Consider the following 11,338-nt stretch of genomic DNA (forward strand, 5'->3'; position numbering starts at 1 on the left):
AAGTGCCCATGTTGACATGAAAAGCCTTTAGACATCTTCTTGTTGAGACTCTGATGATCCCACCACAAGCAGCCTTTACAGACGAAGTTAAATAAGACCCATCAACATTGAGTTTGACCTAATACTTGGGGGGAGGGGGCAGTCCACACTATCTGCCATTTAGTCATCCCTCCATAAGGTGAATCAATATTTAGGCGCTTAAAGCTATTAGTGATAGAATGCATCTAAGCCAAAATTTGATGCTTGAAGTCATTAGCGAGGACCCGAGCCTTATTGAACACCAAGTTGTTCATATCCCTCCATAGATTGTAGATGGAGATGCCAAAGAATGTAGCCTAGGTTCCTGATGGGATATGCTCTTTTTGGGTAAGGTTAAAGTACAACCATTGTTGAAGGCCCAAATAGTTGAATTTTTCCCAACAATTTTGGGAGACAAACTCATTCCAGTGATACATAACCTCATTACAATCTCTTAAAACATGCATTATGGTCACTTCCTATTGGGTATACTTAGGACATAGATAATCATTGGTCATATGTTTCCTGACACGTTCAGCGTTAGTAAGAAGTCTCTCATGGATAAGTTTTCAAATGAACAATCTAACCCTCTGCGACCCTTCCCAATTCCAAGTTATTTTAAACAACTTGAAATCATCGTATTGATTGGTTTGATGGGACTCCAGAGATAGATAATAATATATAGATTTGATAGAGAAAATTTCATCCCTAGTCGATTTCTAGATGAGAAAATTCTTAGTATCCTCCATCAGAGGGAGAATAACGACAATCTTGTCCTAGGATTGATGAGCCAGAACACCTTAATGGTTTCCCAATTTCAACCTTTATATGAGATATAAACTTACACATGCAATTATCTTTCTTGCAAGAGGAGATAGTCATTACAATAAGTGACTAGACTGTCCAATTAGAAATCTAACGATCAAACTAGAACCTTACTATATGGTCATTATTAATAGACTAAGCTAGATTGGCTTTGTTATAATCCCAACAAATGACAATACCCTTCCAAATACAAGAAGCTTCATTATTTATGTAGTTTGTTTTATAACTAGTATATTTTAACCTGTGCAATAAACATGAAAATATTTACTTTATATAACTAAATTTTATAATAATTAATTATTTTTAAATATATAAATTAAATTAGAATTATAATTCATAATAAGAAATTGGTCGAGTTAGAGAAATAAAACATAATTTTACATGTGAAAAGTCACAAATTTAGTTTTCTCATTCGTTGTAAGGTAAATGTAACTTTGAACTAAAAAAGTAAAAGAAATTTCGTCCTTTCATCTATAACTATTAATAATAAAAATTATCTCATTTGATATATATATATATATATATATATATATATATATATATATATATATATATATATATATATATATATATGATAATTTTATCCTCCGTCAATTTATTCTTTTTTTAACAACTACCTCACTATTTTTTATAATTACTTCTTTTCTTTACTTTTTTTAACTTTTAAATCTTTCTTTTTTTTCTTTTATTTATATTTAAAATACATAGATAGACACGAGGCTTAGTTTCATATAATCATAATATTACTAATTAAATTTAATACACAAAAATACGTAATAAATGACCCGGCAACATTGGAAAACTCCGGTCGGAATCTTGTACCTATTTTTCGGCTATCATCATTGAATTTGAATCGAAGCACACCACCCACGCATACGTTCGTTGATTCATGTTCTGTTCTGTTCCTTTTCTAAACCCAACACAACATCGTGTCCTTTTCTTCTCTTCGATCCACTACGTGCCTGTTCCTCTGCTTCAGGCACATACTCCTGCAGGTTCTTACCTCTTCTAACCCTTTTTTCTTTCTTTCTTTTCAAAAATATCCCAACTTTAAAAACATTATGCCGTGTTTGCCTTCTCATAATTACTGGGTATTGTTTATTTCCTTTCCTTTTTCCACGGTCCTGAATAAAATTTTTGCTTTTCCCCAAATCTTAGTGGATGCATCCGTCTCCTGATTGTTGGATCTTAACTTGTATTCGATTATGAGGTTTCTCTTGATGCTGATTTTGTTTGTATGGAAAATTCTTGCTACGGATTTAGCATAGGTCTCAATTTTCAGACATGTTGAAAATTTCAACCTTTATGACTTGGGGTTTTGTTTTTGTTTGATGTTTTGAAGTTAGTGACAAGATTTGGATGATATAGATATTGCTGATTGTTTCTTTGTGGTTGTCATCATATTTAATAACCTTTGATTTTGTTTTATTACCTGGAAATTTATGGTACCCTTTAAACTGGAGATTAGGTTAAATGGCAAGGATCAAACCTCAGGCTCTGCTACAGCAAAGCAAAAGGAAGAAGGGTCCTTCAAGGATAAGCGCCGCGACTGTTATATTTTATTTCTTGATTCTTGCCTTGCTTGGGTTTTTCCTGTTTGCTTCGTACAGACATTGGTCCAGCAGGTTAGTGAAAGACTTTCTGTTTTGGCTCTGAAGGCAGATTCTTTGTTTGAGGAATGGTATACTATGTATTTTTGTTTGCTAGACAGAATTCGAATTAAGATGTGTTATTAAATTGAGCTCCAGCTTCATTTAGACTTATTGAGCATGGGTGGTTGATGGTGTTTTAGATGTAATTGTTAACTAGATAGAGGAATGTCAGAAAATAGAACTTTGTTGCTGTAGGGTTTAACTGCTATCTTGGATATGGATCTCTTTTCTTATTTGTGGTGATCAAACCTTTTCACTTCATTCTGATGTTGCTCTAGTTTATGTTCTGTTTCTGGCTGAAGAAATTTTTTGTTTATCAAACATGGACAATAGTTTTTTCGTTGGACCTTTTAGAGTGATTTTCAATTTAGCGTGACAAGTAATATGATTTCTGGTAAGGTCATTGTGTCCCACTTCTCATATAGACTAGGAACTTCAGAAGAACATTGTCTGTTACCTAATAATTCATTTCTTATATGCATTCAGGTCAAGATTGCAATCAGAAGATCACTTGTCAGTCTCCGAGGTACATCCTTAAATGCATTATTAAGGGTTTTCATATTTCTTCAATCCTTTTATAGTTGCTTCTTATCTGATGCCCTTGCATAGTATTTTCTTCCATTTATCTGATGGGTGCAAATTATGTGTTTGAGCTTGTCCATTTGGATAGGCCTGCTGCAAGCTCAATAGTTTTTCACTTATCAATAGAATTATTCTCTCTTAGTCAAACTACTATTTTTTGGTAGGGTGAAAATACTTTTGTGGACTCCAAGAAATCTGAGCTGCCTGGATATGCTGTAAGTTTTTTCCAGACTACCAGTAATTCCTTGTTTTTCAACCTTTTCTAGTCAAGGGTTTGTTTGGTAGAAGAAAATATTTTCTATTTTCATTTCTTGTTTTCACAAATAATTACAAAAATGCCAAATTGTTTTCTATTTGTTTACTCTTTTCAAAGATTCATAAAGGAAACAAGTAAAAATAAGGTGAGATTTTGTAATTACCTGTGAAAACAAAATATGTTTTCTCAAACCAAATAAACCCTAAATTTCAATGAAGTTACTTTAGAATACTCATTAAATGAAGTCATTTTATCTTGTAAACTGGTTTCCTCTTCCTTCATTACGACAGGTTTTAAATACCTCTAAAGGTTCTATAATAATAGAACTGTACAAGGAAAGTGCTCCTGAAGTTGTTGATGAATTCATTGACTTATGGTGAGTACTTGCTTTTCCTACGAAATTTTAATTTGGAGGCTGTTAGATGGTTTAGGGTTTGATTCTTGCAGACTCTATTTTTGTTTGGACTTGTGGCTGGAATGGAAGACATTGTTAAGCTTGAATGTTGATGTATGTTATAAACATAAGTAGGAAAATCTAGTCTTTGTTGGACTTGGATAGCATTTCCTTGTTTTCACTATTTCCCTTGTGTCTATAATCCTTAAAAAATAGTATTGAATGAATAGGTATAAAGCCACATGCTTGTATAATTCAGTAATATATTCTGATTGGATTAGGTGCATATCTGGATGCTTTATGCTACAATATATTTTGGTCCTTATTTGATCCACTTTATAATTTAACCTTTACTAATTTTCCATCTCAACTCATTGTGAGATCATTATTTAAGATTTAAAGTCTTTTCCATAATTCACATCATAGATAGTTTTCTGTCATTGGGAATTGAATCAAGTTGTGCTATATCTCAACTTTAGTTTCTTTGCACATAAATTGTTTATCAATAGAAGTCCAATCAGATATATGTAGACTGTAGAGCATGACCCAAGCATCAACTAGATGCTTTAGTTTCTCTCATATTTCAAACACCATAGTGCAAGCTTAAATGTACAAAATATAGGTGTACTATGCTCAAATGCTTCACAAACTAGAATAATGATAGGAGCTAGATGTAGATTAAAAGAAGAGATAACTAGTATATGTATTAGTGAAACTCCCTCAACCTGAGGATGAATCTTCAATATAATATTTCTCAGAATTTATAGAGAAGAAAAATCAAAATGATAATGGAGTGGAGCAATGCTCCTTACAAGGTAAAGCATAATATTAACTTAAAATGACAGAGCACTGCTTACTAAGAGAATCAGCTTCTCTGATCAGCCAAGGCCATCATGATGAACCTTTTGAAGAAAATTCCCTCCCCCCATTTGGGTTACGTGTACCCCCTTCATAATTTCATTCTCCCTCTCATTCCATGATTCCCATATCCTCTTCCCACTCCCGCCTGGCCACGTGTCAGTTCTGTTATTTCCCTCTTTCTCTCTCTTCCAACCAATTCCTTGTGTGCCTTTCCTCCCACAAATTTGTTGTCCCACTTTTTTCCCTTTTCTTTCATACACTTGTTGGCCTTGATCTTTAGGCACACCTTCTATTTATACTCTTCTCTCTTGCCTTTCCTTTTTATAGACTTTCATAATGGACCTATCATATAACTAGCAAAACATGTTGATACTTTGAAACTGTTGCAAATTTTTAAATCCTGGATAGCGGAGCTTACGTAGAAGCTGACCCTGAAACAGTGTTGTTAAATGGCGGCGCCATGGCGGTTTTTCGAAAAAATGCCACCGAATAGCGGTGGCCTGGCGGGTTTGGGATGGCGGCGCCATGGCGGCCGCCATAGCCATGGCGGTCGTGGCGGTTATGGCGGGGTGGCGGAAAATGGCGTCCCTCCCGCACCCCACACGCCCACCCAGCCGCGACAGCCGCATGCGCACGCAGCCGCGACGACCTCCGGCAGCGACGCACCGGCACAAACGGCGGCGACAAGCTCCGGCAGCGACGCACCTGTCACGAACGGCGGCCTGCAGCGAGAAGTTCTCGCGGAGAAGACGAAGCTGTCGCGAAGAAGAAGAAGGCGTAGGTTTTAGTTTTATTTTTGCTGTTTGACACCCCCTGTTTTCTGTTTGCAGCTTTTTTTTTCCTTTTGCTATTTGACACCCCTTTTTACTTTTAACAGTCCCATTTTTTTTTTCGTATTTGACACCACAATTTTTTTTTCTGTTCAGTCCTCTTTTAAATGGCTGAGTTTATTTGAACTCTTTAATGAGTTTATTTGGTGTTGGTACTTGATTATTGTATGAACTCATGAAACTTTTTTAGTTTATTTGAATGCAATCCTTTGTTTTTTTCAATTTCAATGAGTTTATATATATGTTTTTTTTTTTTTTTGGTCCGCCATGACATCCGCCATATTCCGCTACGCCATCCGCCATATTTTTATGGCGGATTTTTTACTTTCCGCCATGAACCGCCATCCGCCATTAACAACATTGCCCTGAAAATGCTATAGCATGATAGCTGCTATTCTAATTTTTTTTTATGTAGTTTATATAATGTAAGCACTTGTGGAAAAATGCTAATTTATCTTTGTAATCTTAGGTATGGTTAGTGTAAAATGAGAGAAAATATAGAGGGATAATAAACTGAAACTGGTCTGTCAGAGTACACAGCGGATGCTTGTTTATATAGACAGGTAGTATTGATTACACATAATTAGAGGATATTCAGTTTCCTCTAAAGCAGATCCTCTAAATTAGATATCATATCCTATCACATCATTATACATTAAATTCTTGATTCTCAACACTCCCCTTCAAGCTGAAGCTTACTAAGCTTTAGCTTGTTACAAGGAAATTTATTCCCAACAAAAAACATAAAACTTGAGCTCCACTAAAAAGGACAATAGTTTGAATGACAACTCAGGAATGTTGGTGAAGTCGGGGAATATTGCTAGAAAGAGAGCTGGAATATTCATCAGCCTAAGAAAATCAAGTTCCAACTTTCTTAAAACCATCATTTGGAAGCTTCAAACCAATATACTGAAGACAATTCAGGGATCTTGGTGAAGTCGGGGAATCTTGGTGAAGTCGGGGAATATTGCTAGAAAAAGAGAGCTGGACTACCCATCAGCTTAAGCAAATTCAAAGCAAGTTCCGATCTTCTTAAAACCAAGATTTGGAAACTTCAGAAGAACAGTGGAAACCCAAAATTATTCAAACTTGAAAAAGAGCAAATAGTGGCAGAAATGCACAACCAGCAAAGCACAGAAGTCACCAAGAAACATGCGGAAAAGTACAGTGATAGAGAGGCAACCGAAAAGTTTTCGCCAGAAAATGAGCAGTAAGCTGAAGGTGTTTGCCGGAAAAGACGCTAAAAAGAGACAACGACAGGATAGACAACAGAAATTCTTTGCCAGAAAATCAATGGCAAGTAGGAGGCGATGGCAAACCACTGACTAAAATTCTCACAAGAACCCGAAGCAGCCATGAGGGTGCAGGAAAAGAAAAAAAACAGTACCTGCAACAAAAAAAAGCTGGAAAAACAAATGGGTTACAAAAGAGAGACCACATCAAACGAGGTCGGAATGGCTCCAAATGGCAGGGGTAGATGTGTGAGGAAGGGATGTTGCCAGAGGTGGAAGCTTGCCGGCAAAGGCATCGTGATGTGCCAGAGAACGGTGACGCGCAAGTGCTGTTTGGCAAGAGTGTTGCTGGACTGTTCACGACGTCATGACCACCATCGTGTAGATCGGTGGATGGCAATGCTGATGGTGGGGTCAACAGCCGGAGTGGTGGTCGGAGCAGTGACAGTGGCTGGAAAAAGAAACTTCGGAAAGTAGAGAAAAAAGGTCGCCCAAATAGAGGGCGACGAGAAAAGGGGCAGCTAGAAGAAGGTCCACTGGAATGCGGAAAAAGGTCGCCGGAATAAGTGTGATGACTAGAAAGTTCCACTAGGGACATGGGGGGACAGTATGCCCCCGGTGGAGGACGCTTTTCGTTATTCCCTCAACTTGGCTCTGATACCATGCAAAATGAGAGAAAATAGAGGAATAATAGACTGAAACTGTGTGTTTGAGTACACAACGGATGCTTGTTTATACAGACAGGTAGTATTGATTACACATAATTAGAGGATATTCAGTTTCCTCTAAATCGGATCCTCTAAATCAGATATCATATCCTATCTCATCATTATACATTAAATTCCTGATTCTCAACAGTTAGAATATTTGGGATTATTTGTATTTTGTATGAACTCTTGCTACATTTGTACTTAGATCTAGATTATTAGTATAAATAAGAGTCCTTATTTCACATCACAACTCACATTTATTCAGAATCCTATTAGAGGATGTATTCTCTCTTTTCTCCTTTCTGTCAAATTGCTAAAATTTCAACAATAGTAACTGTTTAATGTTACACGGACACCCCCTATATAGGAGGCTGTTGTAAACGTTAAACAAAAGGGGTATTGTGTGTGATTCAAAAAAACCTCAGGAGGTGTTCATTTAATTTGCTCATAAAACTTGCTACAACATTTTGTAAAGTTGTACTTTCTATATGGAACTTACTTTCGGTAGATGTTTAACATATGTTGTGACAGTTCTGAAAACTAAGTTGAGTACTACAACTTGAGTGTTGCCATATCACTTGATATAGCAATACTGTCATGGCATCCAAATTGAACATTTGGGGCCAGCAGTTATGAATGACAACTTTTCTGTTCAACACAACTCTGGGTGGTTTGATAAACTTCTGTAGGCATCAATTTTTGTTGGTAGTATGTTTATTATGACTTGAGTGGTTTGCTACATTAAATTTGTTTGAATCTAGTCAATCTACCTGCTTATGGTTCCAACCTAAGTTGCAATTGTTTCGCAGTCAAAAAGGGCACTTCAAGGGGATGCTTTTTCACAAAGTAATTAAGCACTACGTGATTCAGGCTGGGGATAACCAAGGACAAGGAGCTACTGAAGACTGGAACTTGAGAGGAAAGCAACATACAATTACTAGGTTTTCTTATTCTTCTGGTTTCTGCAATTTAAGTTTCTGATATATTCATACATAGTGACAGTAATGATCTACTAGTTGCATAGTTTTCTAATTGATGGACATTGTGATTATTAACTAGTATGAAACATGAAGCATTCATGCTTGGAACTTCCAAGGGCAAACACCACAACAAGGGATTTGATCTTTTCATTACAACTGCACCAATACCAGATCTAAATGAGAAAATTATTGTGTTTGGGCAAGTCATCAAGGGAGAGGATGTTGTCCAGGTGACTGAATTTGCTTTATTCTCATCATGTCTGCAATATTGCGAGCAGAAATCTGTTTTCCCTTTACTTTTGTTGCTTATTTTATCCTTTCCAGTTTTTTTCCTTTTCCCATTAGTTAAGAAGGCTTTTCTGCTCGTTTTTTCATGAGTTGACTGTTAACAATTGTTATATTTTAAAATTAATTCAAACAACAAAGGTTATAAGTGTTTTCAAAACCAATATTTGTAGATTTATCACCTTGCAGGTGTTTACAAATCATTTTTAAAACTAGGTAATAATCACTATAATGGTTGTAGAAGGTAGATACCATAAACTATTGAGTATTGACTATTGACGTCTGTATAATTGGAGTTAAAATTCTGAGATTTTCTGTTGTGCTTGGAATGAAAATACATGAAGCTGTTCGAATATCAGTTATGTTACTTTATGTTTCTTGTTTCTGTGCAATGTCAAGGAGTTTCATGATTAAGGTTGATATTGAAATGTTTGTAATTCTGTGCCAGGAAATTGAAGAAGTGGATACAGATGAACATTACAAGCCTAAAGTATCTATCGGGATACTTGATGTGACTCTTAAACAAAAGGTCTGAAGGTTCTCTGCTAGATCAAGATCATAATTAGCTGTGATACTTAGTCATAACCTGTTTTCGGGGACACTGGTCAAGTCTTTTTGTATAGGGATGAACCTTGAGAATTTTGCCTGGGGTGCATCTATCAAGTGTTTGAGCCTTGATGTTGTTTTTGCTATTGCATTTTTAGTTAACACAGGGATTATGCAATCTCCTTTCCTTACATCCTGTCATTTTATCTGTTTGTTTTTCTTTCTTTTCTTTGAAAAAATTGGGGGGCGGGTTAGGTTTGTTGGAAGGGTTTTGCATTTTGCTTGTAAGGTTTGGTAATATCACATTTTTTTTTGGCATTACTTTTCATTTGTAACCTCAATGAGATCACAGGATCACTTCCTTATGCAGTTCATGACTTAATGTATCATTTGTGTTTCCATTGATGGCCAATTTGGCGGTGAGTCAGAATGGTAAAGCTTTGTAAGTCATATTTTCATTTGGCTATAAAAGTCAACCATTAACATCATTGACATAGTAGCAGTTGGAGAGTGACTACTTTTATCCTTTCTTTTGTTGAGGTTCTAAGAAATTTGCCACTCAAGCTAAACATTTAACATTCTGATGGAATCAAGTCCTAGGAAATGAAACTTAGTGTTTTTGTGCAATTAGTATGATATGCCATTATCAGTCTTGGCAAATATGAAGTGTACAGTTGGAATAAGCTGGCAAAACAAAGTCTGAAACTTGTTTAGTTATCTTCTTTGCCAATAGATTGACTATCCTGTATGAGGTTCTTGTCACCCTGGTTGGAGGTAAAGCTACTTTTTGCAGTGGCCTAACTCCGGAGAGACCGAAATATTATTTTAAGCAACAATTGGAGAGCACCGAAGATTAGTATTTTTTTTTCTTTTTTCCCGTAAATGTTAATTGTTAGTTTTTATTAATAGGAGGGATCGAATTTACCATCTTTTCTTTCTTCTCTTTTTTCTTAATCACCTAATCAATCTCGTAGTAAACTCACCACAGCATATATGTACCATATTTGTAGCTGCTTTATTTGCAAAATGGTGGGTCCAGATGTATTGGACTGACTTGTTCATGAGATTTGGTCCTTCTAAAATGAAAAAAAAGTTGTAAAGTGAGAAAGTAATTAATTATTTACTGTTAAATCATAGTATATTATAAACTTAAACTATTTAACAGTGGGTTGATCTTCATTTTCTCAATTAATAAACTTTCTTCACTTTAGAGGAATTAAATAAATTGTTTATGCATTTTCATTCTTCATGGGTTCCTGAATTAAGCGTTGGGGAGGTTGTCGATTAATGATTTTTGCAAAGGGCATATCTTATTTTTTATTGATAAAAAAGGAGATGGGCATAATATACAAAATGGGACAAAATTGAAAAAGCTAAAAAAAAATAGTGAGACAAAAATATTACTTAAGCCAAATCGTAATATATATGATGGCTAGCGCACAATTATCTCAAGAACAAAAATGAAGACTGCACAGAAAGTGTACATGTGTGACTTTATACGAATTTAAAAAGGTAACTTTAATGATGCAGGAAAAGAAATACGAGTGCTTATATCATCAATTTTTGCGTGTTTAATATTTCTCAAATTCATTAATTAATTAATCTTTGTAAAAACAAAATCATTAATTAATGTTTCTCAAAATTTATTGGTCTACTAGGTAAAATTCGTGTTTATGGATTAAACCAATAAATGAGTGACAACATAAGTGGCTTGTATTTGTGTACTATTTATATATTTTTTTAAGTGTGTACTATTTATATAAAATTTTGAGAGAAATCATAATTTAATAATTTATTGGAGTACATGAAAGATACAATTGTTGTCAATTTTATATTTTTCAGATGATTTCATTTATCAATTTAATTCTTCAAGATTAAATTTTCATGTCATCCATTGGTTAACTCAGGATGGGTTTTTGGTGCCAACTGCCTTTAGTACTTTTCAGAAAAGTGATAAAATAAAATGCTGTTACATTAACTAACGTAATTGCCGAAGTGAGATTTAGGTGTCATAACATGTGTATGAGCAAATTAAAATATCAAACGCGTCGTCAAAATGGTACAAAAACGGTAGGCATTATGATTATTTTTAGTGTGCACAAAAGAATATTTCTAGTTGACAATCAAAACCATTTTTTTAAGTTATAAAGATTATCCAAGTTAAAAG

General features: G+C 35.1%; 1 protein-coding gene across 1 annotated transcript; it reads left to right on the forward strand.

The window, feature by feature from the left end:
* Positions 1-1,648: 1,648 nt before the first annotated feature.
* Positions 1,649-9,657, forward strand: CYP51 (peptidyl-prolyl cis-trans isomerase CYP51). The gene is made up of 8 exons (NM_001252757.3): positions 1,649-1,838; positions 2,312-2,468; positions 2,982-3,021; positions 3,242-3,292; positions 3,624-3,709; positions 8,170-8,301; positions 8,420-8,570; positions 9,074-9,657. The coding sequence occupies exons 2-8, from the start codon at positions 2,317-2,319 to the stop codon at positions 9,158-9,160; spliced, it is 699 nt and encodes a 232-aa protein (NP_001239686.1). The 5' UTR covers positions 1,649-1,838; positions 2,312-2,316; the 3' UTR covers positions 9,161-9,657.
* The last annotated feature ends 1,681 nt before the right edge of the window (positions 9,658-11,338 follow it).

Source organism: Glycine max, chromosome 10 (assembly GCF_000004515.6).
Source record: "Glycine max cultivar Williams 82 chromosome 10, Glycine_max_v4.0, whole genome shotgun sequence".
NCBI classification, from domain to species: Eukaryota; Viridiplantae; Streptophyta; class Magnoliopsida; order Fabales; family Fabaceae; genus Glycine; species Glycine max.